Raw genomic sequence first — 27710 nt, 5'->3', positions numbered from 1 at the left:
AAGGAGGTCGAGGAAGACAGCCCCAGAGGTGGCAGCAGGCTGGGCCAAGGCCCAGAATCGGAGTTCCCCCTGCTCACCGTCCCGGGCTGGGGTCGCAGCACGGCCGCCGATTCCCAGGACCGGGGAGGGCCGCTGGGCGCCTGGACGCACAGAGCTGGGGGAGCGCAGACTCCGGGAAGAGCGCGGCCGCAGACAATGGACGCGGCGGCGGGAGGGGCGGGGGCTGCGGGAACAGCCGGGAGGCGGCACCCGGGAGCGCGCGCTCCCCCGCCCCCTGCACCCCCCACTCTCGTCCCCTCCCCCTCTGCCCCTTCCCCCTCCGCCGCCGGCTCCCGATCTGATTCCTGATCCCTGATTCCTTGATCCTTGGTCCCGCCATGGGAGCCTGAGCGCCCCCGGTTCCCCCGGCCCCCTGCTCCTGGGGCCTTGAGGGGGAGAACGCAGTGGTCTGGGACGGAGCAAGGGGTGACCAGACTCAGGAGCCCCCCTCGACACCCCCTATCGCCCGCGCAGCCCGTCCGGGAGCGCGGAGTTCGGAGCGACCCGGGGCGCTGCGGATACAAAGGCGCCGGGCCGAGCGGGGCGCCCGCCGAGCCCACCGGCAGTTCGCAGCGGCGGGTGAGTGCCGGGCCGTGGGGGCGCGGGCAAAGTTTGAAAAAAAAAAAAAAGAAAGAAAGAAAGAGAAAAAAAAAAAAAGAAACAGAGAAGGAGGACAATCACGCAAGGGGCCAGGGGGTGATCGGCCCCAGAGCGAGCACGGGGTGGCTTATGGGGGAAGGGGGGCTCGGGGCAACCCCCCTTCCGGTCCGCTCTCCCACCGCACAGCGGAGTACCCCACCCCCCAACTTTGGGGAGGGGAAGGGGCGCGTGGGGAGGGGGCGGAGCCCGGGCCTGGCGAGCCGGGGACTTTCCTGGGCCCGGGGCCCGGGCGGGGGCCTTAATGATCCCCAGGGAGCCGGTTGCAGCCAAGGCTGGGAGCGTGTGTTGGAGGTGCGGACTGGAGTCTGGAGGTACTGGAAGCCGAGGGTGCCCGGGGGTGCGTCCACACCTCGGCAGTGTGGGAAGGGACGTGGGCAGGTATGCGTTGGGGTGTATAGTGGGGTCTGGGGAGCGGGCAGGGGAGCGGAGAGCGGGTGTGTGTGCAGCAGCAGGCGGATGGGGCTGGCGGTAGGAGACCCAGGCACTGTCCGTGGGGGCCCAGGGGACAGGCGCCGGCATCCCTCTCCTCTCTCCTCTCTCCTATTTCCTCATCGTAGGGGCTGTGGCCTCAGCATTAGTGAGTTTTAAAAGGTTGGTGGAGACCGGTGTGCATGATTCTTTGTGTTTTTTTTTTTTTTTTCTTTATTTCTGTGTGCGTTTGCACGCCGTGATGTGCTGCATATTCCTGCAGGTGGGCCCCTGGGTTTGGATGGGTAGGTGTTTTTCCGTGCTTGAGTGTGTGTGCATCGGGGGAGTGGCTGACCATGCGTCTGCTGTGTGTTTGGGTCAGTGTTTATGTGTGTGCTTAGGAGAAGAGGTGTGTGTGTGTGTACATGTGTGGTCTGGGAGAGGGGCTTATGGGAAAGAGGTGTGTAGGTACTGAGGAAGGTGGGGGTGTGAGCAGAGAGGGGTACGGAGGTAGGTTGTGTGCACCTGTGTGCTGAGAAGGGTGTAAGTGGATCTGTGTTCTCTTGCGTAGCCTGTGTTGATAGGTAAGGAAGGGTGTGTGTGTGTGTGTGTGTGTGCACACGCGCGCGCGTGTTTCTGAGGTGCCTCTTGTCTCTGTGGGCAGGTTTTCCTGGCAGTATGTCCAAAGGGAAGGCAGTATGGAGGGTTCCGAGGCTTCTTGGATGGTGTCTCCCGGCTTCCTCGGTAGCACCTTAAATTTCTGAGGCCTGTGGGTGGGAGAGGGTGAGCTGTCTTCTGAGAGCCCTGCTCTGAGAGGGCTTTTGTTGAAGAGGTGTGTGTAGTGGGGAAGGGGGCAGAGGTTCTGGTTGTAGCCCTAGAGAAATTTGGGGGATTCTGCCAGTCCAAGAGAAGAGTGAGAGGAAGTTCCTCCCCCTGCATCAAAGATTGGGTTCCAGTGCTTGGTGAGGCCCCATTCTTGGAGACCCAGCCTTGTTCCAGCCCCCTCGGGCCACCGTTGTTTGGGAGGATCTTGGAGGTTGCAGCTTCCGTGCCCTGTGTGTCTGCCCTGCTGCATCGGATCCTGAGGTTCCTAAGGAACCTTGAGATTTTGGTGTGGGATGCATGCCTGCAGGGATGCGACCTGATAGGGAACAGTTGGGGTTCTCCGGCTTAGGGTTGAGAATGGCCTGGAGGTGCTTCCTGCGGAGTTTCTGCAGGTGTGTCACTGCATCTCCCTTTTCCCTGGTGAAAAGCATGGTTGGGATGGGTGGGGGGCCAGGACTGAGCCTGCAAGAAGGGAATCTCTGTGTGTTGGGAAGGGGTATGTATATACCTCATGGCAGCCCACGCTAAGGGCACCATCATGGTGGTGTGCCGAGCAGTCCGCCGCTGTCCCGCAAGTGGACGTCTCTGTCCCCAGAGGAGTGGCGGCTACCAGCTTTCCTCCCCTCTGTGCTGTCCTTTGTCTTTTGGGATCAAGGGAAGGGGCTGGCCATCTCCTATAGTCCTGTGCCTCCATCACAGGCTCTGAGCCCTTTTCTTCTTGCTGTCAGAGGTGAGGACCAAATACCCAGAGTTAAGAGCTGTGGCTGGGATTGTAGGAGCCCACTAGTCGAGTAGTTGGAAGTAGAGTGTTGGAGTCTCCAATGGACATGTGCAATTGGAAGGTTCCCTCTTTCAACCTCAGGTCTCCCTACCAAGGCCCAGGGATAAGAGTAGTTAGGGTAGAAAATGTTGGGAGTAGTGATGGGGCCCGAATAGGAAAAGACTGGATTCCCCCCGCCCCCGTTTTCTTAATGCACAATTCCCCCAAACCCAACACCTGTGAGATGGTTGGGATTCTCAGGGCTGGCAAGGCACTTGCATCTAAGACGCTCTGTCTACACTCACAAGATGCATGATCTATTTTACTAGTGGGGCTCTCTTCCAAGGAGGAGAGATTGGTCTGACAATAGGAAGCACCATTTCTGCAGGTACTTCCAGGTTGGGAACCAGTAGCCACCTCGGCCCCTCCTCCTGCGTTGTCTTGCTCCTGCCTTCTCTTCCTTCCATTCTTCTGGGGCAGCTTCTCTAGTGCATCTCCCCCTCCTGGGGCCTAGAGCAGGACAGACTGTGACTTATATATCTGATTTCCAATGGGAGGGAACACAGGCTTTGGGGGAGCAGGGAAGAGGTGTGGGACTCCCTTCATTCCCTCTGAATTTTAGGGACTCCAGTCTTCTGCTTTGCGTGTTCTCTCCATAGCTCCCCGCACTTTGAAGCCAAAGGGAGGAGTCAGTCAGAGTCGGTTGGTATTAATCCTTGGTAGTGGTGTGACCTTGGGCAAGTTATTAAACCCCATTCCTTGGCTTCTTAGATGTCCTAGGTGCCAGACTGCAAGGCCACCCTGACCCTTCCACAGGGAATCTCAGGTCTCCCTCGTGACCTTCTCCCTGGTTTCAGTTTGTTCTTAAATCCTGCCTCTGCCACTTCCTAATTGTGACCTCAGACAAACAGGTAACTTTGGAAGTCTCCCCTGTAAAATGGAGTTAATGATAAGCCCTGCCTCTTAACTGTATGAGGAGTAAATGAAATAATCCCAAGCGTGTGTTGTGCATGGCGCATAGGCAGCACTCACCCAATGTTGGCGGGCGTGGTTGGGATTCTGACCGAGGACAGGGGCAGGAGATGGAGGCTTTGCTCCTGAGCCTTTTCGGGCAGACCACATTAGAAGCTAGCCATCATCTGCCAGGCTCTGTGCGCAGCACCGGCGCTGGAGGGGCGGCCAGGACCGGCCTTTGTGGCGGAGACTGCGTTACCATGTGGATTCACGGTGTTTCACCTGCTGAGTGCGATATGGAGGTGTGTTCAGTAGGGGGCTTGAACCTGGGATGGGGCATCAGGGAAGGTTGCTGGAGGAAATGTGACCTTAGCTGGATTTTTAAAAATATTAAGATGAAGTTCACCTAATGTAAAGTTAAACATCTCTACGTGAATGTGGCATTCACGATGTTTCAGTAACTACCACATCTCTAGTTTCAAATCCTTTGCACCATCCCAAAAAGGATATGGGTGCCCATTAAGCCATTGATCTGAATCCGGTCCCTATCAGCCACCAATCTCCGTTGTCTCCGTGGATTTACCTATTCTGGATATTTCATATCCATACAATGTGTGACTTCCTTCACTTAGCATCATGTTTTCAAGATTCATCCACACTGTAGCATGTGGGATGTGTCGGTCCCTCATTCCTTTTTTTAAAAAAAATTCTCTTTTGCTTTATTATTATTGCTTTTTGGGAAAGATTCAGTTATTTATTTGAAAGGCACAGTTACAGAGAAGAAGCAGCAGAGAGATAGAGAGAGAGGTCTTCCATCTGCTGACTCACTCCTCATTGGCCACAATAGCTGGAGCTGGGCTGATCTGAAGCCAGGAGCCAGGAGCTTCTTCCAGGTCTCCCGTGCAGGTGCAGGGGCCCAAGGACTTGGGCCATCTTCTACTGCTTTCCCAGGCCATAGCAGGGAACTGGATCGGAAGTGGAGCAGTCGGCAATGCAGGTGGTGGCTTTGCCTGCTACGCCACAGCGCCGGCCCCAATTATTATTGTTTAAAGATTTATTTATTTATTTGAAAGTCAGAGTTACACAGAGAGAGGAAGAGACAGTGAGAGCCAGAGGGATCCTGGTTCACTTCCCAAATGGCTGTAATGGCCAGGGCTGGGCCAGGCAGAAGCCAGGAGCCAGGAGCTTCTTCCAAGTCTCCCATATGGGTGGCGGGGGCCCAGGCAGTTGGACCATCTTCTGTTGCTTTCCCAGGTGCTTTAGCAGGGATCTGGATCAGAAGTGGAGCAGCTGGGACTCGAATCAGCACCCATATGGGAGGCCGGTACTGCTACGCCTCAATGCCAGCACCCTTCATTCCTTTTTTTTTTTTTTTAAAGGTTTATTTATTTGAAAGCCAGAGTTACAGTGAGGCAGAGAGAGAGAGAGAGAGAGAGAGAGAGAGAGATGACTTCATCTGCTGTTCCACTCCCCAAATGGCCGGAATGGCCAGAGCTGAGCTGATCTGAAGCCAGGAGCCAGGAGCTTCTTCCAGGTCTTCCACATGGGTGCAGGGGCCCAAGGACTTGGGCCATATTCCATTGCTTTCCCAGGCCATAGCAGAGAGCTGATCGGAAGTGGAGCAGCCAGGACTCGAACCAGTGCCCACAGGGGATGCCGGCACTGTAGGCTGCGTCTCCACCTGATATGCCACAGTGCCGGCCCCAACCCTTCATTCCTTTTTGTGGCTGAGTCAGATTCCCTTGTGTGGCTGTTCCTTAGGTGGATTTTAAAGGAGGGGACTGAGGCAGGCACTACTGGCAGAAGCTGAGCGTGAGTGTTAGGCATCCCTGCATTTGAAATCTGAACTGGGCATTTGGCCTCAGTTTCCCTGCCTATAAAACAGAGTTAATCATCCCTTTTCTTCCTTGTCCTGTGGGAAGGAAGGGTGGGGGTGAGGTGTGAGGGGAGAGCAAGGGCTGGGATGTTACTGCTTTTTCTCAGGGTCTGGGTTGGGGATGGGACTTTTAAAAATTTGCTCTTTTCTCCTCTTTCCTGAGCGGCTCCCTCCTGCATGCATCTTCCCTTTTCCCTGCTTTACTTGGCATAAACTTCTTCCCCTCCTTCTGAGTTGATCTGAAATTTCAGATCAATTCAATCAAAAATCTGAAATGTACCCTCCACAGGTGGGTAACCCTGTGAGACGGTGAGAGAGAGGCCGCGGAGTGCAGGAAGGGCCTGGGAGAAAATCCTGCTAGCACTCTGTCCACTGCGGCCCTGTTCTTGTTCTGATTTATTTATTTATTTGAAAGGCAGAGAGAGAGAGAGAGAGAGAATATTTTCTATATGCTGGTTCATTCTCCAAATGCCCACAACAGCCAGGTCTGGGCTAGGCCAAAGACAGGAGCCTGAAACTCTACCCAGGCCTTCCATAAGGGTGGCAGGGGCCCGCATAGTTGGGCCGTCTTCCACTGCCTTCCAGGGTGCACTAGCAGGGAGCTGGATCCGAAGCAGAGCTACTGGGACTCGAACCGGTACTCTGAGATGGGATGCTGGCATCACAAGCAGTGGCTTAACCCACTGTGCCACAGCACCGGCCCCAGCACTGTCCTTGTTGGTGACCTGTCACCTTCTCTCTTGTGATCTGTGTGGAACGGCAGTGGGCAGAGAGACTATTTGCCTCCCTTTCCTTCACTCTGCTTGTGCTCAGGCCCTCTGTGGTGGGGCCCTTTGGAAATGAGGTGTTGCTGAGTTTGTCTGATGCCCCTGGCAAGGTTGGTAATTACAGACATGACAGCTGGGAACGGGTTTGGGAGAAGCAGGCTTGGAATCAGCAGAGCTGAGGCTATCCTGGTAATCAGGGTGGGGCACTGAGAGGGGAGAGTGGGCAGAAGCTGGGGGCTGGGGTGGGGCAGGAGGCTCGGGGCCCCCTTTTCTTACCATTGCACACACAGCTGGGCTTAGAGCCCAGAGGAGAGTGGGAGGCGGTTGGAGCCCGGGCCCGGCCTCACTGTAGGTGAGGAAGGAGGGAGGAGAGCTGAGAGGCTGAGGGTTCAGGAGGCCCTGGAGGAAGAAGCGGGTGCTGGAAAGAGGGCTTCGACTGCTCTCTTGGTACCTGCGTGTGAGCTAAGTCAGGGAGGGGCCGACACGGCACCCAGAGGTGATTCCAGCTGGTTCTGGGTGGAGTTTCACTTCTCACAATGGGCCTGTGGGAACAGGAAGTGGAGAGGATTGGCTGTGTACCCCCTAAAGGAGAAAGAGGTGGGAAACTAACATTTTATTGAGCGTCTCTTGTGTGCTGGACTCTGTGATCTTCTGTATGCGTTATTTCACTGAAAACTCCTTAGCCTTTTGCAATAGGTAGTACTGTCCCCATTTTACAGACAAGGAAACTGAGGTTTAGAGGAGGTGGATGACTCATTTGAGATGTAGTTCATGAACATTTGGTCTGGGTCTGTCTGACTTCCTTGCCTTTCCTTTCCCCTGAATGCTTCTTCCCCCTTTCCCTCCGTTCATTCCAGTTAAATCTGGTTGCTCTTTATCGCCTCCAGTCTTGAACTTGACCAGCTCCTCTGTCCATCTGAGAAGCAGAAGTGAATCCTACGTCAGCCCGAGGAGCAGAGAAGTCTCCCCCTGAGGTGGAAGTCAGGTGGGGTCTCAGGGAGGACCCTGCACTTCTCCAGGACGAGGTGCTTCTCAGATGTGGGCAGGGCGGCCGGAGCCCACGGGGACTCGTGACTGAGAGGGGCCTGGCCCTCATTGTCTGTGGTGTTTTCTCACAGCCCCCGGCTTTCCTTGGATTGTTCCCGGCCTCCCCAGCCTGGCTGTGTTTGTGGGATGGTCGGGGTGGGGTCAGGGAGCCGGCATTTAGGGTACGTGGAGGGGTAGACAGAAACAGGTGCTGAGCCTGAGGTGCAAATGTGGTGACTTAAAAAACAACTGAGTGTGAACAACAGAAGCACATATTTTGTCACCTGCTTTACTCCTGGAGTGGAGGTGGCAGATACAAGGGCTGGGGAGGAGCGGAGTGAGACACTCAGGGGGTGGTCAGGATGGGTGGGTGGGGGGAAGCTGGTGGGTACTTGGGCCCGTTTGTCAGAGCTGAGCAGGAGGAGGTTTTCAGGACGGGAAGCCCAGGTCTGCCACTCTCACCCTGAGCCACACTGCGACTCACACCCTGAGGCCCGCTCCGTTGCTTTTCCCATCCCATATGTTCCTCCCCCTCACTCCTTCCCACATCTCAGCTTTCCCCATCAGCATGTCAGCCTAAGGTGGCTACCAAGTGACTGGCACCTGGGGCAGGGGCTGGCTGAGCAGGCTTTGAAGGACTCTCAGGGCTGGGGACAGTTTTGGTGTCTACCCAGGAGAGCAGGCTGTGAGGAGAAGGAGGCGATTTTGTGGGGAGTGCATGGGGAGCTGACCCCTGGGTTAGCACAGCTTCGCCACCTCCCCCTGTCCACCTTGTCTCTGCCCCGAGGACACCTCCAGATGCCTGTTTGCCTTCTTGGTTCTTCTGCCTGCTCCCCAGTGGGCAGGTAGGGGCCAGTCCTCTGCCCTAGCTGGGGAGGAGGCAGCTCAAAGCCTGGGGGTGGGGACTGTGAGGCCTACTCCTTGGTGAGAATTCAGTGGAACATCCAGGCATCTAGAAGCCCTGGTTACCTGCCCACCGGCTGGATGTCCTGCCTCCCCTCTGGCCTCCACCTGGGACAGATGCCAAAGGAATTACTCACCCTGTCTCCTTGGGCAGCTCCCACTCCTCTCCCACCTCTCCACCCAGCGTTCCCTTCCAGGCTGACTGGGAATGGGCTGGGGAGGCTAGGGAATGGGATGCAGTTGAGTGTGTGCCTGTGTGTGCTGGGCTGGGGGGGCAGGGACTTTGTGAGAGCTGGGATGGGGGTGGGGGTGCCTGAGAGACGGCAGAGCAGGTCTCTACAGAACCTGCCTAGCCAGGGTAGGTGGAGCTGGGTGGGGCAGGCGGGAGCCATTCCAGCTTTCCGAGGGGGGAATACGAGTGTGGGTGTATGTGTGTGCAGTGTGCCTGGACTTGGAGGGCGCCAGCCTCACCCCTGCTACATACAAGGGCAATGAAGGAAGCAGGTGGAGAGGGGCCTGGCCCTGGCTTCCCCAGCTCCTTTTCAGTAGCAGGTGGGCTCAGGTATCCTGGCCAGGAGCCCAGGGGGTGGGCCCTCCTCCGGGAGCCCCCTACACTGGGGTCTGGTGGCCAGGCGCTGTTCTGGAAGTCTACATGCCTGGTGACCCAAGCACTGCCCCTCCCCTGCTGCTCGGCCCAGGGCAGAGAAGGATCCTGCCCCGGCCCTGGGGCTGCGGGGTGGTGAGCTCATGGCTGAGGCTGTCCTGGGAGAGTGCCTGGGTAACAGGGCGCGGGCGGGGCTCCCTGGTCCAGCTCCTTCCCACCCTTCAGCCTGCTGAGATCTCTGCCCAGTGAGAGTCGGTGCAGGTGCCCACGGGCACTGGGGCTTTCTCAGGGTGTGGGAACGAGCGTAGTGGCAAAATCTCCATCTGGTTTTAGGTCTTTGGCTTAGGGCTGGTCCTTTCCTGTTCTTTTTGTGATGGAGGAATTCTGGGATGGGTGTCTTGGGCTGGGTGGGGCTGGATGAAGGGACATCAGGGTTCTTAGGAGCAGTGGGTGTGTGGCGCAGAAGCCACCTCGTGTGAGGTAGGGGCTCTTTGGTCTCTGCTGCCTTGGCTTGCGCCTGTCTAGTCTCTGTTCCTTTGTCGCTGGTGAGAAGAGGGCATAGGGCAGGAGTGAGCAAATTCTCTTCCATCCTGGCCTTCTAAGGATTATGGCTCTTCAGAGGACCGGAGTGCAGGTGGAGACTCCCGGAGGAGCCTGGTCTCACTCCAAGGGGCGCATGCCCCAAGTCACAGGTCAGGGTGGTTTCTCCTGTAAGGGGAGGCAGAAAATGGACTGCCGCAAAAGTAGTGACGTGGGCTAGCTCCCGTCTTTCTCTGTTTGTAAAACTTGGGGTTGTACCTTTAAGGCCCAAGTTATGTTCCAAGTTGATCCACTGTTTCCTCCTGGAGGGGGTGAGGGGAATGATGTGGGCACAGCTGTGGTTCAGGAACCTCCTTCTCTGTGGAAACCACATTAGGTGTCTGCATTTGCAGTCCCCGGCCAATTTCTGGCTGGGCAGCCTGGACTGAGCACATCTGTGAGACTTGGGGTGGGGGTGGGGGAAATCCAAGCAAGGGCTACGAACTGCTGCTGTGCCTCATGCTGGCCACGTAGTTGCTGGGGATGTAGCCGGTCTGTCCCGTGCTGAGCGAGTGGGCCAGCCACCAGTCTCCTTCCGTGTTGTTGACGATCTGCAGCCGCTCCCCCTTCTTGAAGGACAGGTCAGTCTCCGTCCGGGACTCATAGTCGTAGAGGGCCACGAAGGTGGTCACCCCACCAGCCTGCGGCCTGGCCCTCTGCGGGGAGGTGACAGTGTCCGAAGAGTTGAAGCCCCCGAAGAGTTTGGGCTCAGCGGCGGCAGGGGCGAAGGCTGTCCTGGGGCTGCGGTGGCCGTCGGCGGAGGCCGGCTCGTTGGGGGTCTGCGTGCTGGGGAAGGCGCCGCCGGCCCTTCCGTGGGTGCTCTCGGCTGGCTCCAGGCTGCAGCGCCGTTGGCTCGCGTCCCTGGGCTTGCTCTTGCTGCAGCCCATGGTCCTGTCCCAGAGGCTCTGGGGTCTTGGCCTTGACCTGGCCGGGCGCTCTGTTCCCGGCACACATCTAGCTTTTGGAGGGCTAGGCTAGAAGGTTGGACCCCTGGCTTGGTTTTTCCTCCCCTTCCTTGCCCCCAGGAAGGTGAGCATCCAGCACTTTTGAGCGGAACTCACATTGATATCTTTGGACATTGGGGTTGGCCTTGGTGAAGATTGGGGAGCCACAGGGCTGGGGGTGCCCACATGTTCACACTGCCCATGGGCTGTAGTGGGGAAGGGAGTGCAAGGCCTGTGCACTAAGACCGGGTCTCTGGTGTAGGAGACCCTTAGTAGGCGAGGGTCCCCAGTGGGAGTCTGAGGAAGTCATGATGCCTGTGTCCCTGTGTCCAGGCTGGGCCACCCTCCCCTAGTCCCTGGTTGAGGAGAGAGAGAGAGGCCCTACCCGAGGCCTTCTCCTGTCGGAGGAGAACATCTGGCTTCTGGGCCTCTTTCTCCAAAGTCCTCTCTACAGTCATGCAGGTGCTTCCTGCTGCGCTTGGTGCCTCCAGCCCTGTCCTGGGTGCAGGTGAGGAACTACGGGGCCCCTTTAGGGGTGTGTGTGTGTGTGTGTGTCCTGTGCCCTCCCCACCTTTTCTTTGGCTCCCGCAGGGCTTTCTCCCCACCTGTCCTCGTCTCCACTCTGCCTTGTTCCCCTACCACAGCCCTGACCTAGCTGGGACCGGGCTGCAGCGAGGGCCAGGACTAGCATGGCAGCAGGAGGCGGTGACTACAGCCGCCTGCGTCTGGTCATCGGTCCCCAGCACGCGCCGCACATGGGGTCCCCGCGCTTGCTCAACGTCTTATCCACTTGAGCTGCCTCCTGGTCCACTCTGGCCTGTATTTTGGCCACCCCCCAACCTCACACACATACCCCAGGGCCTTGCTCCCTCAGCTTGTTGCCAGGTTCTGAGTGTATTTTTTCCAGAGGCCTCCAATTGTTTCCTGAAGAAACCCGATCCTGAAGCTCAGACAAAAGCTGGGGCCGCCAGAGGAGAAACCCCATTCTCTCCCCCTCTGCCCCTATCCCTCCACCTCCATAACCTCCTCGCTTTGGATGCTGGGTATGGGTTCCAGGACCCGGCTGCCATCACCTAGGCAACAGGGGGCTTTGGTTGCCATGGTGATCAATGTGGGAGAAGCTGGGCAGCCGGGACAAAAGCCCCCACGTTCCCCCCCAGCCCTCCCCCCAAGCCCCTTGGGATGATACTGAGACACATTCCATTAATTTTATTTCTGAAAGGCCTTCGGAGGGGAGAAGGGTCTCTTTTTTTGTGCCTGACGCTTGCCTTCCTCCTTCTGTCCTCTCTGGCCTCCTTTTAACCCCACACAATCCGTGGCTGGGTAGGGGACCAAGAACCGGTGTTGGTGTCGTGGGAGCGGGGGGCAAGGTGCAACGTGGCGGCACACACACCCTGCTTTGGCCTCCCCGCACCCAGCCCAGAGGAGCCCTTGCTGTGCACCAGGTCCAGGCTTTCTCTCTCTCCCGTCATCCCTCTGACATTTCCACTTGTTGATTGCAGCCAGTGATCCCCTCCCCCACTCTCTTCCCTGGGAACGCTGCCCACCCTGGAGACCCTCCAAAGCCCTGATTCCTGAGACTGATTAGCTGAGGGGAACTTCTGCCCCTCTCTTTGCTCACTCCCGTCCTCCCCCACCCCCAACCCCGCCCCTCGAGTGCTCCCTTTGGTTCCCTGGGCTCCTTGTGATGACAGCAGGCTAGGGGCTTAGCAGTTGCATTTGTGTTTGGTAGGGGGAGGGAGGAGCATGTTTGGGTGCTATTTGGGCACCCCGACTTGGGTCAGAAGGGCAGGGGAGGGGGTTCATGTTGGGTCCTCACGAAGTATCTGGGGAGGAAAGTAGGGAGATGTAGGCTGAGCAGCTGAGGACAAAGGGTTGGGAGAGGACTGGCACCCTTGTCTGGTCTGAAATTTATTTGCAGGGGAAACACAAAGGCATCAGCTTACCTCCTGGGTGTGTTTGAAGTGGTGGCTCTGGTCAGGATGTGTGTGTGTGTGTGGTGTGGCTTCTGTGGTTGTACAGTCGGCAGGATTTATTTATACCCCTCTTTCCCTGGTCTCCCAGGCAGTGTCTGTGATCAAAGTATAAGTGATCCTGGAGCTGACTGCTTGCTTAATTACTTTGGGGGGCAGTTCATAAAAGCATTTCTTTCACCTCCATGATCCTTATGGCAACCCCATGCTCTACGCATATTTATCTTCCCTATTTTTTTAAGGATTTATTATTTGAAAGAGTTACAGAGAAGGGGAGACAGAGGCAGAGAGAGAGAGAGAGAGAGAGAGAGAGAGATGTTCCATCTGCTGGTTCACTCTCCAAATAGTTGCAACGGCCAGGGCTGGACCAGGTTGAAGCCAGGATCCAGGAGCTTTATCCAGGTCTCTCTCCCACATGGGTGCAGGGACCCAAGAACTTGGGCCATCTTCCGTTGTTTTTCCTAGGCCATTAGCAGTGAACTGGATCTGGAAGTCTAGAGCAACTGGAACCCGAACTGGTGTCCATATGAGATGCTGACACTGCAGGCGGTGGCTTTACTCTATACCACGGTGCCGGCCCCTGTCTTCCCCATTTTATCAATAAACTTACCTGGGTACATCACAGAGAAGTTAGGTAACCTGCCTGTGGTCACATAGCTAGGCAGCACGAGGGTTAGGTTTTGAACCCAGATCTTCAGTACAAATCCAGGTTCTGTTTGCCATTGGCTGTGGCAGATATGGGTATTTGGGGTGAGGATGAGGATATGGGGTTCTTATCTGTGTCCAGGCTGTAATCACTGGCAGTCCTCCTTTACTTCTCCAGCCCCAGTCCTCTCTGGTTCACAGATACCAGTCCACTTGGTATCTGTGAATCTCCTGGCAAAATTCCATTTTTTTTTTAATTTTTTTTATTTTATTTTTTGACAGGCAGAGTGGACAGTGAGAGAGAGAGACAGAGAGAAAGGTCTTCCTTTGCCGTTGGTTCACCCTCCAATGGCCGCCGCGGCCAGCGCGCTGCGGCCGGCGCACCGCGCTTATCCGATGGCAGGAGCCAGGAGCCAGGTGCTTTTCCTGGTCTCCCATGGGGTGCAGGGCCCAAGCACCTGGGCCATCCTCCACTGCACTCCCTGGCCACAGCAGAGAGCTGGCCTGGAAGAGGGGCAACCGGGACAGAATCCGGCGCCCCAACCGGGACTAGAACCCGCCCCAACCGGGACTAGAACCCGGTGTGCCGGCGCCGCTAGGCGGAGGATTAGCCCAGTAAGCCGCGGCGCCGGCAAAATTCCATTTTTTTTAAGAGAAGTGACCAAGAAAGATAGACAGGAACCACATGAAGAGAGATACAGGTGAGATGTCTCCACTGGGTGGAGCAATAAACCAGTAGAATGGGTGCTCAGGAGAGGGGTAGAGGAGCCAGTCTGTCATTGGTAGACCAAGATGAACAAAGGCTCTGTGTGTGGCAAAGGTGTTTAGAAAGATTGAGGGCTGGGTTAAGGGTTATTGCTGTCTCTGTCCCCTAAGTGTATCCTGATCCTACACTGGCTTTGATGTGGGATATTGGCACACACCACCAGCCTGTGGGTTGCCTCCAGATAACTCACATTGAGGAGGAGAAGCGAATGGATTTTGAATGAATTTCATTTCCCTGCAGTCACAGTTTCTGTGTGGGTCGGAGAGGTGCGGTCATTCCCGCGTCAGCATCAGTTACTTGCTGTGTGCTCACGAGAGGGGAGCTGGATACAGACAGGTCTGTGTGGTGCTGCTCATTTGCAGGGTGCTGGTGGTTTGGAGTAGTCAGAGGAAATTTATACAGTTGCATCTGTTTTAGTTCTTTACATAAGCGGCCTCCCAGCAGTGTTTGACCTGGTTGAATTTATTCCACCCTGGAAGCACTCAGGTTCTTGTCTGGCTTCAGACCTTACTCTTCAGACCTCCTGCTGTTCTGGCCTCTGTGCGCCTTTTCCCTGGACACATGTGTGTGTTGCAGTTCTTGGAGTCCTTGTGTTGCCTCTCCCCTGGGTGATCCCATTCCTCCCTGTGGCTTTGCACCAGTGCCTGTAGTCTAGACGCACACGAGTGCAGCACCTCTGACACCCACAGCCATAAATGTAGCACACCGGAAACGGAACTCATCTCTCTCCCCAGACTTGCTTCCTCCCCAGCGCTCCCCACCTCAGCAGCGGCACTGCCATCTGCCCCCTCGCTCAGGCCAGGAGTTCTTGACACCCCCCTCCCCACCATGCCAGTCCTACCTTAGGTCCTGTTGATTGCACACCAACAGAAGTCTCAAAGGTGTTTCTTACCTCTCCTGCAGCTCTGCCCCAGCCACGGCTTCGGTACCGAATGGCCTCCTCACTCATCTCCCTGTTTTTACTTTCCCCTCTTTCCAATCTGTACCTGCACTGCTAAAATCCCTCCATGGCTGGCCTTGGAATAAATCCCAGCCTCCTCACCTGGCCCCTGGCTGTCTCTGCGGCACAGCTGCTGCACCTGCTCGTGCTCAGCTCTGGCTCCTCTGGCCTTTTATTGGTTCTTTAACCACATGGAGCTCCCTCGTGCCTTTGCCCTTCCCACGTGAGTTTCTGCGGCTCGGCAGCCTTTTCCCTCCACTCTGCCTGATTAACTCCTGCTTCTCCTTTAGGCCTCTGCTTAGGTGTCATTTCCTCGGAGACACCTGCCAGAACCACCCTGTTTAACGGCGGCCCCCAGAGTTCCCTCTCCCCGGTCTCTTTTCCTGCGGTCGGCCTTTGCTGTCTGCCTGCTTACTTGTTGAGTGTGCGTCTTCCTTGCTAGATTATAAACTCAAGTGCTGTTGTACTACTGCATGCCCAGGGCCTTGCAAAATGCATGGTTCACAGAAGGTTCCCTAAAAGGATTTGATGAGTCAGTGAGTGTGGATGTGCAGTCAGCTCAGGGCACAGAGAGGAGATGAAACAGGGTCAGGAGCAGAGGGGCGGTGACGCTGGTGGGAGAGCAGGTGGGGGCTCCTGTGGGGACCTGGGAGTTGGGGAAGGCGGGAGAAGGAGAGGTCCTTTTTGCCTGTGGAATTAGCCAGGGGCACAGATAAAAGATGCTGCCCCTCAGCCACATAAACTCATGCCCATGGCAGGACTTTAGGCTTTTTTTTTTAAGATTTATTTTATTTGAAAAGCAGAGTTACAAAGAGAGAGAGGGAGAGACAGAGAGGTCTCATCCACTAGTTCACCCCAACAAATGGCCACAACAGCTGGAGTTTTTAAAGACAGAACCCAGGAGCCAGGAGCTTCTTCCTTGTCTCCATGTGGGCACAGAGGCCCAAGCAGTTGGGCCATCCTCCACTGCTTTCTCAGGCACATTAGCAGGGAGCTGGACTGGATGTGGAGCAGCTGGGACTGCAGCTGGCACTCGTGGATGCTGGCATTGTAGTTGGCAGCTTAACCCGCAGTGCCACAATGCTGGCCCCTAGGTTTTTTTTTTTTTTAAGGATTTATTTATTTATTTGAAAGTCAGAGTTACAGAGAGAGAGAAATCTTTCATCTGCTGGTTTACTCCCCAGATGGCCACAATGGCCAGGGCTGAGCCAGGCTGAAGCCAGGGGCTAGGAGTTTCTTCTGGGTCTCTCACATGGGTGGCAGGGACCCAAGCACTTGGGCCATCTTCTTCTGCTTTTCCCAAGCCATTAGCAGGGAGCTGGATTGAAAGTGGAGCAGCCAGGATTCGAACCAGCACCCATATGAGATGCAGGCACCTTAGGTGGTAGCTTTACCTGCTATGCCACAGCGCCAGTCCTAGGACTTTAGGCTTTTGAAGAATGACTTCCACTTGTCATTTCCTCCCACCCTGCACACTGTATTATTTGTCACTTCCACCCATCATACCTCACAGAGCTCCTCAGTGTGCATACACACACACACACACACACACACACACACATATACACACAGCCCCTCAAGAAGAGCAGCCTGCCTGGCCTGGCCAGTAACTGGATGTGTTCAAAGTCGATGCTCCTTGGTTGCCGAGAGAAGCAGTGGCGGTTGGCAACCTGCTGGAGCACACTCAGAAATTAGCAGTGCGGAGAGGGGGTTGTGGGGGCCGGGAGAGCCCTGGCATGGCCTCTGGACAGAGGCCAGCTGCCTTCTGCTGTCCAAGGCCTCCCATGAACAAACTGTCATCATAGCCAGGGCCAACACTCCAAGCCTCAGTTTTCCTGGCTGAGAGTAGGGGAGAGCTCTGCCCCGATCCTGCCCGCTCCAGGAGGCTCACGCTTGGGTGATCCTGGGGGCGTTTTGCTGGTCATCTTTCCCATAGTCCCTGAGTGCTGGGGAGACGCTTGCCAGGAGGTCAGGCAGGAGGAGGCTCCTGGGACAGCGCAGGAGCTGGGGAGGAGGCAGTCTCAGGCCTGGTGGGCTCTGGGCTTCTGTGGTGGCCCTACAGGGTGCTCCTGCCCTCTACCCTGACCCTGTGGGGAGCTTGAGCTGCCTCTAGCCAGCTGCTCTCTTTCGGCAGGAGCGCCGCTTGATTTTCTCCGAGACAGGCCCACCCGTCCAGCAAAATAGAGTCCCTCAGGGCGACGGTTGACTTCCTGAAGGTGCCTCTTGGCCTGAAGAAGCCGGTGCTGAAGGAGGTGGCTGTGGGGCCCCCCAAGCGGCCCCAGCCTGCGGCCCTGGAGCGCTACAAGGCACGGCGTTCAGACGCCATGGACACCGAGTCCCAGTACTCGGGCTACTCCTACAAGTCGGGCCACTCCCGCAGCTCCCGAAAGCACAGGTGGGCACCCAGGTGTGGGCGACACAGCTGCTGGAGGGAGGTGGGCATGTGCAGGGCTGATGACCCTGGCCCTGCCTGTGACCTCCTGTGCCTGTTCCCCTGGCCTCCTGCTGCAGGGACCGCCGGGACCGACACCGCTCCAAGAGCCGAGATGGGAGCCGCGGGGACAAGTCGGTGACGATCCAGGCTCCGGGAGAGCCCCTGCTGGACAACGAGTCCACGCGAGGGGATGAGCGGGTGAGTGTCCGGGGGTGCGGTGGTCCAGGCCTGGCGCTTCGGGGTCACTGCTTGGAAGAGCTGGAGGCCCCATTGGGGAAGGGGAGGGCCTAGAAACCTGGACTCTTAGGACAGAGACCAAACGAGAGAGGGGATCTGTCCTGTGCTTCTCTGGGCTGAGCGTCCCGAGGTAGGGCCTCGCTTCAGAATGAAGGGAATTTCTGTAGAGGTCCGTTTGGAAGCAGTGGCCTCTCCCTTAACTTCAGAGAGGCGGAGGTGGCCTGCATTGGGTATTGGGTATCACCAGCTCCTCTGGTGGAGGCCAGCCAGGCAGGCTGCTTGGGGGTCTGCAGTAGGAGGGGCAGGAGGGGTGGAAGAGGGTTCTGACCTCCGTGGCCAAGGGCACTGGCGACTCCCCGCTCCTTATTCCTCTGAAGAAATCTTTGTAGCCAACGCTGGCTACTCCCGGATGTTGGGAGCAGATCAGTACCTGCCGGAGAGGTTCCTTCTACCCTTCTTCCTGGGAGCTGGTCTCCTGAGTTCTTGGAGTGAGCCCGCGACATGATCAGCTCGCCTCTTGCTGGGACAGCGTTCCCAAACCCTTGCTCCCTGGAGGGGTAGGCAGTGCGTCTGGGGTCGTGGGGTTAGGAGGAGCCGCCGTTCCTCGAGCTGAAAGCTGTTGGCACACTCCCTTTCTGTGTCTGTCAGACTCTCCCCACGTCCTCAGGTTGCTCGGCCCGCCTCGTCACTGGCCCTGCCAGCCTGTGGGCCAGCAGGGTGGACACTAGCCGGCCATGCATCGCATGCCACGCCTACCTTGTCTCAGTCCCACAGCCTGAATTCCCCCCAGTTGTCAGGATGTGACTCCAGATCCTCGGGCTGTTCCAGGAGTCAAGGCCAATAATGGGCTTGGGAGTCCTCTGCGGGGTGACCTCCAGCCCCTGCAGAGTAGCTTGAGCAGACCACATTCAGTGTGCCGGGGTGGGGGGACGCTCAGCCTGTCACCCCGTTGTCTGCAGGAACAGGCAGCCCTGTACTGTGGACACTTAGGTGACCCTGGTGGGCACTGTGGCACCCAGGCCATGCCGTCATTACTCTACCACCCCCACCCCGGCCCCTAGTGTCCCCTTCTTTCCTCCAGCTACTTTGTCAGGTCAGTCCCTTTGTCAGAAACCGCCAGCCTGGCATTGTGGTGTGGCTTGCGCGAGCCCCACCCGGCCCCTCTCAGCCTCACCTTCCTATCTCCACTCCCGTGATTCCCAGCTGGCGAAGTCCTCCGGGTGCCTTGGTTCCTGCCATCCCTGTCCTGAGAACTCCCTGCTGGCTTCTGCCGAAATCACCGATTGCTGCCAGAGCTGGCAGGAACTTAGGCTGGTACTTGTAGAATTTTAGTTCCAGTGCAGATCCTGGTGCAGTCGATGTAGGGTGGGCCTGAGGTTCTGCCTTTTCTAGCAGGCTCCTGGCTGATGTCCACCTGAGGGTCCACAGGCCACGTTTTGAGGAGCCAACACTTAGAGCCATTTAGATCAGTCTTGGATGAACAGGAGAGCCAACTGGGGAGCTTTTCATCCAAAGGTTGATGGGCAGATTGCACGTGACCCTTGGCATTATTTTCCAGCTTGTCCTGGTCATTCCGATGTATTCAGCTGGGACTGGGAACCACTAATCCTGTCCGGCTGCTGCAGGCCACCCACCCCTAAGGATTAGCTCAGGTCCTGCTGTTCCACGGAAGTCGGCCTCAGATCCTAGTCTCTGCCCGTGAGTCTGCTCCCAGATCCCGATCGCCGGCTGAGCTGCCCCTGCGGATTTGTCTTGTGCTTTGTGCTCTCAGGGCCATCACTGCGGGTGTAGATTTTTCCTGTCTCACTGAGCTGGCTCTTCTAGAAGCAGGGTCAGACTTTGCTATCTGCAGAGGCCAGACCTGGACACACAGGGCAGCCCAGCACATGCTCTGATGGTTGCCCAGTTGTTCATCACCCTCTCTGCTTTCTGCCTCCCCCTTTCCCCTGTGTTCTCGCTGCTTCCCTCCCCTCATCCCTCTGTGTCTCCCGCTCTGTGCTGCCCCCTTCCGCCCCCCTGCAGGATGACAACTGGGGAGAAACGACCACGGTGGTCACCGGCACCTCAGAGCACAGCATCTCCCATGATGACCTCACACGCATCGCCAAGGACATGGAGGACAGCGTCCCGCTGGACTGTTCCCGTCACCTGGGTGTGGCGGCAGGGGCCACCCTGGCGCTGCTGTCTTTCCTCACGCCGCTGGCTTTCCTGCTGCTGCCCCCGCTGCTGTGGCGGGAGGAGCTCGAGCCGTGCGGGACGGCCTGCGAGGGCCTCTTCATCTCCGTGGCCTTCAAGCTGCTCATCCTGCTGCTGGGCAGCTGGGCGCTGTTCTTCCGCCGGCCCAAGGCCTCGCTGCCGCGCGTCTTCGTGCTGCGCGCCCTGCTCATGGTGCTCGTCTTCCTGCTTGTGGTCTCCTACTGGCTCTTCTACGGCGTGCGCATCCTGGACGCCCGGGAGCGCAGCTACCAAGGCGTGGTGCAGTTCGCCGTGTCGCTGGTGGACGCCCTGCTCTTCGTGCACTACCTGGCTGTGGTCCTGCTGGAGCTGCGCCAGCTCCAGCCTCAGTTCACGCTCAAGGTTGTGCGCTCCACTGACGGGGCCAGTCGCTTCTACAACGTGGGCCATCTCAGGTATGGACGCGTGGGAAGAGGCGGCTCCTGCGCTGGGAGAAGGCTGGGGCTGGAAAAGGATGTTGGGGCGGCTGAGGGGACACCAAGGCAGAAGGTGCCCTGGGGTGCAGGTGGGGGCGCCGTGTGGGAAGGAACTGAGTACTCTGCCCGTAGTGTTGACTGCTTACTGGAACTGTCGCGTGCAGGGCTGTGGGTGAGATGTGCTGGGAGTTGAGTTAGGTGTAGACAGGCAGTTGGACATTGGGAATCTTAGAGGCGGGGTAGACCAAGACAGAGAGAGAGGTGTGGGGCACCAACAGGGGCTTTTGGGAATTCCTGTCTTGGAAACAGCCTTTTGTGAGAACCAGTGGGTGGCCCTTGAGATGAGCTTGCCCAAGCGGGGACCCTCAGAGTAAGGGATAGTAGGAGGGGGCTTCAGCTGCCGCTAGGAGACTCGTGGGCAGAGTAGCGGTGGCTTCTCCTGGGTCTTGTTGAGCAACTTGGAGAAATACTGGAGGGGGCAGAAGAGCCCCTTGGCTGGACCCCCGGCCCAAGGCCCTTCCTCCCATGGGCGTCAGCAGGGCAGGGAAAGAGTAGTGGGCCCGGCCCTGGGGAAGGCTGGGGAGCCTGGTAAGTAGAGCTCAGGCCTGAGCAGGCTTCCTGGAAGCGGCTTGTCCCTGGCGTGTGTCCTCTCCTGCCCTGCCGCCCTGCCCTGATGTGTCCCTCCCCCTGCGCCCCTTGTCTGTCCCTTCTCCCTCCCCCCCTGCCGTCTTCCCCCACAGCATCCAGCGCGTGGCCGTGTGGATCCTGGAGAAGTATTACCATGACTTCCCTGTCTACAACCCTGCCCTCCTCAACCTGCCCAAGTCCGTCCTGGCCAAGAAAGTGTCTGGCTTCAAGGTGTATTCCCTCGGAGAGGGTGAGCGGCCCTGCTCCTCCACCCCTCCTGGCCTCTGCCCGAGCAGGACTCCAAGTTGGCTCCTCTTCCTCTCTCCCCGTTCTCCCCTTGCTCTCTCCTTTCCCTGGCCTGTTTCCCAGCCCCTCTGTTCTGTCATTTCCCTTGGCTTCAGGTGGCTGGTCTAGGCTGCTGGCTCTACTTGCTGTCCCTCTCTGCTATGGTGCGTCCCCCCCAAACCCTGATCTGGCTCCTCTGTGTCTCATCCACTCTGGTCAGAGCCTTCTGTGCTAGGGAGCAGCGCGTGCGGGATCTTGCCTTTCCGGGGCCGTCCTCGCTGCTTTCCTGCGGCCTTGCCCAGCCAGCGGCCAGGCGGGTTGGGAACGGGAGGCACGGCTGGGTGGTGGGAACATGCCAGGCTTCGGCTTCCGGAGCTCCTGGGGTGGGAAGAGGCCACTCGCCCTCGTGACCGTGCCCTCTGTCCCGATCCTGTGCAGAAAACAGCACCAACAACTCCACAGGCCAGTCGCGGGCTGTGATTGCGGCGGCGGCCCGCAGGCGGGACAACAGCCACAACGAATACTACTACGAGGAGGCCGAGCACGAGCGGAGGGTGCGCAAGCGCAGGGCCAGGTGGGTCCCTGGGGGAGACCCCGAGGGGGCGCCTGTGGGTGAGCTGGGAGACTGCTGGAAACAAGGGCAGTGACGATTCGGGTGGGTTGTGTATGTGCCATCATTTTCCGTTGCTGTCATAACAGATGACCGTGAACTTGGGCTGGGAGGCAACACACATTAATTGTCTCCCACTTCCGTTGGTCAGGTGTGGGCTGGCTGGACGCTCCACCCAGGCCTCACAGATGGAAATCCTGACAGCTCTCGTCAGAGCTGGCGCTTCCCTTCTGAACTCACTGCTGACTTTTTTTTTTTTTAAATATTTATTTAGTTATTTGAAAGACTGAGTTACAGAGAGAGAGAGAGAGAGAGAGAGAGATTCTCCATCCACTGGCTTACTCCTCAAATGGCCACAGTGGCTGGAGCTGACCTATCCGTAGCCAGGAGTCTTCCATGTGGGTGTAGGAGCCCAAGCACCTGGGCCATCTTCCACTGTTTTCCCAGGCACATTAGCAGGGAGCTGGATTGGAAGTGGAGCAGCTGGAACCTTAACAAGTGCCCATATGGGATGCCAGTGCTGCAGGTGGAAGCTTTACCTGCTATGCCACAGTGGTGGCCCCTAAGACCCTGTCTTTTGGCAGAAGTCCCTGCCTTGTCACCTTGCCCCACAGGCCAGTTTTCGCGTGCTGGCTCACTTTTTCTGGCAGGAACAGGTCTCTCTCCCAGACTTCTGCTGTCATCTGGGGCAAGCTCTGCTTTTAGAGGGCGTGTGATTTAGCTTGGGCCGCCTGGGATCATCTTCTTGTGTTAGAAAGTCAAGTGGTTTGGCACTTGACCCTTGTCAAATGTGCAAAGGCTACTGAATGGAGAGGGAGTGGGAATCCAGCACAGGTAGGGGATGCCTTTGAATTCTGCTACTGCACTGGGGGTAGGGACCACCTTAGGGCTGTGAGCCTCAGCTGCAGCAGCAGGCCCGGAGGCTGGACGAGCCTTTCTCCTGGGAGATCCTGAAGGTTCTGGTGCCCACGTTTTGGTAAATTCTGCCATGCTGTCCTTACTCCTCCCTTCTCCCTGTTCATATTACCATGTACCATGTGAACTTAAATCATACCTGGACAGTTTTCCTGGGTGCTTCCTGCTGCCAGATCCTGCCTTGGTCTACAGGAATTTGCTTGCAGGGGTCCGGGGGAGGAGCAGAAAGCCTTGGGACTGGACCATTGGCCTCTCTCTTTCCCCCGCCCCCCACATTCTCCAGGCTTCAAGGAACGGAGATGGCCTTGGCTCTGTTCTGGACACACGAGCCTGGAGTCCCCTGCCATAGGACAAAGACCACCAACCCCGGCATGTCTCCAGTAGTCTCAGAAATGGCCCTCATGGGAGGGGAACCAATGCTGCTCCCTACCTCTCTACCTTCTGCTCTGATGAGGGTCTTTGGGTCCCCTGTACTGCTATGGTGGCACATAAGGGGCCCTTCCCCGCACCCCCCATCACTTTGCTTGTAATCGAGAGAAAGCTTTTTCTGTTGGTTCATCTAAAACTGAAGAATCTTTTAGAAAGAATTTACTGGAGCTGGCATTGTGGCTTAGTGGGTTAAGCTGCTGCCTGTAAAACACAAGCATCCCATATGAGCTCTGGTTTGAGTCCTGGCTGCTCCAGTTCTGATGCAGATCCCTGCAAATGTGCCTGGGAAAGTTGTAGAAGATGGCCCTGCCACTCACTTGGGAGACCTGGATGGAGTTTCTGGTTCCTGGCTTTGGCTTGGCCCAGCCCCAGCCATTGTAGCTATCTGGGAAGTGAACCAGCAGATGGAAAATCTCTCTCTCTCTCTCTCCTCTCTCTCTCTCTCATTCTCTGACTACCTTTCAAATAAATACATCTTTAAAAAGGAACTTTACTGAGACACTTAGGGGAAGCAGAAGAATAACCAAGACTGTAGGATACTCAGAAGCACACAGCTTCAGCCTGGGGTCCCAGCCTAGCTTCCCAGGATGCTGTGTTTCTGGGTACCAGCCTGCAGGCCTCACTGCTTTCCTCAGTCCCTTCCTGCCCATAAGCCAGGTGGCTGTATTTTGTATTTGGACTGCAAGTGCAGAGAATTGCGTGACTCACCCTTCTCAGCTTTTAACACATCATCATATGTGTCTTCCCAGTTCTTTATTCTAAATGTTTCCCTTTTCCTCTGGTCCCCACTCTTACTCCACTCCCACATTTTAGGCACCCACTCCTGTGGGCATAAATTCTTGTACAAATTTAGTGTCGTCTTAGTTTCTGTATGCTTTTAATATAAATGGACTTTTTCTGTTTCCCCCTTAATGAATGCTGTTTTTGAGATTTGTCCATGCTGTGAATGCATCCAGTTTTTTGCATCTTTTAAAAAATTTTTATTACACACTTTTATAAAAGGTTTATTTATTTATTTATTTGAAAGGCAAAGTTACAAAGAGAGAGGGAGAGAGAAAGATATCTTCCATCCACTGATTCACTCCCCATCATTCCCCAAATGGCTGCAATGGCTGAGGCTGGGCTAGGCTGAAGCCAGGAACCAGGAGCCCCATCCAGGTATCCCATGTAGGCCATCTTCTCCTGCTTTTCTCAGGCCATTAACAGGGAACTGGATCAGAAGTGGAGCAGCCAGGATGTGAACCGATGTTCATGTGGGATGCTGTCATCACAGGCAGTGGCTTTACCTGCTGCACCACAATGCTGGGTCCCTGTTTTTTCTTCTTACTGCATAGGAGTTCACAGAATACTCCCAGTGTCATTTCCAATATTGAGTTATGGTCGTCCTCTTACTTTGTCCATTTTAAAGGAGATGTAGCATCTTAATGTTTTAATTTGAATCTCTCAAATTACCAACCAGTAACCATTGCATCTACTTTTTAGCTTTCAGGCATCTCATGAATATTTGGTTCACATCTTTTGGCACATTTTGTTGAAGGGTTTTTGCCTTTTTCTTCTTGACTTGTAGTGAATTATTTGCATATTTTAGTTATTAATCATTTGATGATTTTAGATGCTGAATGTATAAGGGTAGTTCAAAAGATCCACGGAAAATGGAATTAAAAGATAACTTTAGGGGCCGGCGCTTGGCGCAGCAGGTTAATGCCCTGGCTTGAAGTGCCAGCATCCCATATGATGTTGGTTCGAGACCCGGCTGCTCCACTTCCTATCCAGCTCTCTGCTATGTCCTGGGAAAGCAGTAGAAGATGACCCAAGTGCTTGGGTCGTGTACCCATGTGGGAGACCCAGAGGAAGCTCCTGGCTCCTGGCTTTGGATCAGCACAGCTCCGGCTATTGTGGCCAATTGGGGAATGAACCATCGGATGGAAGACCTCTCTCTTTCTGCCTCTTCTCTCTCTGTGTAACTCTGACTTTCAAATACATAGATAAATAGATCTTAATAATAAATAAATAGATCTTAAAAAAGATAACTTTATTTGGTGAAAAAGTTTGAAATCATGCTTATGAGGGATCTGCAAAAAATTCATAGTGGGGCCAGTGCCATGGTGTAGTAGGCTAAGCCTCTGCCTGCGGCACTGGCATCCCATATAGGCACTGGTTCGTGTCCTGGCTGCTCCACTTCCAATCCAGCTCTCTGCGAATGGCCCGAGAAAGCAGTAGAAGATGGCCCAAGTTCGTGGGTCCCTGCAGGCACATGGGAGACCCAGAAGAAGCTCTTGTCTCCTGGCTTTGGATTGGCCTGGCTCCGGCCGTTGCAGCCATTTGGGTTGTGAACCAGTGGATGGAAGACCTTTCTCTCTGTGTCTCTCCTTCTCTCTGTCTGTAACTCTGCCTCTCAAATAAATAAACCAAATCTTTAAAAAAAGGTTCATAGAAAATTTGTGTTATGAATAGCTGTACGTGGATTTCACAATTAAAAAAAGATTTATTTATCTGAAAGGCTGAGTGACATAGGGAGGGAGAGACAGAAAGAGAGAGATCTTTCATCTGTTGGTTCACTCCCCAAATGACTACAGTGACCAGGAGTGGCCCATGATGTAGCCAGGAGCCCTGAACTCCATCCTGGTCTCCTACATGGGAGGCACATCCAGGTACTTGGGCCATCTTCCACTGCTTTCACAGGCACGTTAACGGGGATTTGGGTTGGAAGCAGAGCAGCTGGAATTTGAACTGGCACTCCAGTATGGAATGCTGGCATTGTAAGCCGCAGCTTAACTTACTGCATCACAAGGCCTGCCCAGATTTCTTTTTTTTTACACCAAAATAAACTTTTTTTTGTTCTATTTTTCCATTAACTTGTGAAGTACTCTTGTGTTTCCCTCGATGCTGCCCATGTAATTATGGCTGAATAGATCTGTCATTTTGATGAGATCATGTCTGCTAATTTTTGACCTGATGAAGTGCAATGTGAGGGTCTTTTTGGAGCCATCCCTGCAGCACAGTCCCTAGTTGTCTCTCTGGGCTTGACACTAGATTTGTCCTGAATTCCTGGGCTGTGGCTCAGTGAGCTCCATGGCTGTGTCCTGGCCCCAGCTGGGGAAAGATGTCCCCTCCCTCCCCCACCCTCAAGTCTTCCAGGAGTCCAGCCCTTGGTTCCAGATGGTTTGGGTGGCATTGGGGTGGGCGTGAAGACTTAGCCTCGCTCAGGCCCTGGAGGACTGGAGCTGGGGGGAGGGGGAGGGGGGCATCTGGTCCAGACCCCTCCCCACCTGTCCCGCAGGCTCGTGGTAGCTGTGGAGGAGGCCTTCACTCACATTAAGCGGCTGCAGGAAGAGGAGCAGAAGAACCCCAGGGAGGTGATGGACCCGCGGGAGGCAGCTCAGGCCATCTTTGCATCCATGGCCCGTGCCATGCAGAAGTACCTTCGGACCACCAAGCAGCAGCCTTACCACACCATGGAGAGCATCCTGCAGCACCTGGAGTTCTGCATCACACACGACATGACGCCCAAGGTAGGCCCGCTCTGCTCCCAGCCCCTGCTCTTTGCCCAGCTCCTGGTCCTCTTTTCCACCATCGTTTTCCCCAGCTCTCTTCCTTCTTTCTTCACCCCCACCCCTCTTCCTCTCTCACCTCCACCTCCTTCTTATCATCTCTTCTCTCCTTGGTACGCCATCCACCTGCTCTGCATGGGGTGAAGTTCTTGGGCGGACGAGGAGAACAGAGGCTTCAGGGCTCTTTGGGGGATGGCTGAGACCTGTAATGCACTGTAAAGCACTGGCATTTCCAGACCCAAAGTCTCACCTTTAACCCCAGGACCCTGCTACCTCTGCCAGATGGTCTCTGCCCTCTGCTCATGTTGAGCCATTGCTCACCCTGTGGCTATATTGCCAAACTCCTAGAATTGCTTTCCCTGAGCCACCCTTGGTGGACAGGCAGCTAAAGTGTTGCCCTTAACCTTGACCCCTCGGACTGCCTCTTGGTGCAGGCCTGCTTGGCACCAGTCGTGTGAGCTGTGTGGGAAGGAAGGCAGGATGAGGGAAGCTTGTGCAGGCCGCAGCCTGCTGCAGGGACAAGAGTGGGGGATGAGGTCGGGGGAGCCGAATTCCGGTCCTGACTGTGGAGCAACCTCATCTCCGTGAGCACTGGCTTCCTCAAAACAAAAGTCTGGGGCGGATACTCCCTGACCTCTTCTTGCCCCTTGTCTTGGGCAGCTGTGCCCTGGGGAAGAACAGTGGGTGGTGCAGGAGACGCCTATGCAGCCACTTCTCCCCCTCGCAGGCCTTCCTGGAGCGGTATTTGGCAGCTGGCCCCACCATTCAGTACCACAAGGAACGCTGGCTGGCCAAACAGTGGACACTGGTGAGCGAGGAGCCGGTGACCAACGGGCTCAAGGATGGCATCGTGTTCCTTTTAAAGCGCCAGGACTTCAGCCTGGTGGTCAGCACCAAGAAGGTGCCATTCTTCAAACTCTCCGAGGAATTTGTGGATCCCAAGTCGCACAAGTTTGTTATGAGGCTGCAGTCCGAGACCTCGGTGTGACTGTGCAGCAGCAGGGGCAGCGGGAGACTCTGGGGGTCCTGAGGGGTGGGGGGCTCGCTTCTTGGGCCCAGCCACATGCCTGCCACCCTTCTTCCTCTTGCTCTTGTTTTTTTTTTTTTTTTTTTTTTGTTGTTGTTGTTTATTTTTTTTACTTGAATTAACTACCCCCCCCCCCCCCCCCGCCCCGTCATCCTTGTCTTCCCCCACGTGGAGAAACCACCCTGCTGTCAGCAGCGGCTGGGACGGCCTCCTCCTCCCACTTCTGTGTCCCTCCAGGCCCTGCGGGAATCAGTGCCTCCCCTTCTTGCCCCAGC

General features: G+C 56.1%; 1 protein-coding gene across 1 annotated transcript; it reads left to right on the top strand.

Annotated features, from left to right (window-relative positions):
- The first annotated feature begins 327 nt into the window (after positions 1-327).
- On the top strand, positions 328-27710 carry VANGL2 (VANGL planar cell polarity protein 2). The gene is made up of 8 exons (XM_051858468.3): positions 328-618; positions 16804-17064; positions 17181-17301; positions 19363-19970; positions 20732-20868; positions 21342-21477; positions 26138-26369; positions 27136-27710. The coding sequence occupies exons 2-8, from the start codon at positions 16994-16996 to the stop codon at positions 27394-27396; spliced, it is 1566 nt and encodes a 521-aa protein (XP_051714428.1). The 5' UTR covers positions 328-618; positions 16804-16993; the 3' UTR covers positions 27397-27710.

This window comes from Oryctolagus cuniculus, chromosome 7 (assembly GCF_051225735.1).
Source record: "Oryctolagus cuniculus isolate XC-2025 breed Fujian yellow rabbit chromosome 7, ASM5122573v1, whole genome shotgun sequence".
NCBI classification, from domain to species: domain Eukaryota; kingdom Metazoa; phylum Chordata; class Mammalia; order Lagomorpha; family Leporidae; genus Oryctolagus; species Oryctolagus cuniculus.
Note: the sequence above shows the minus strand (reverse complement) of the source record. Positions and strands in the feature narration are given on the sequence as shown.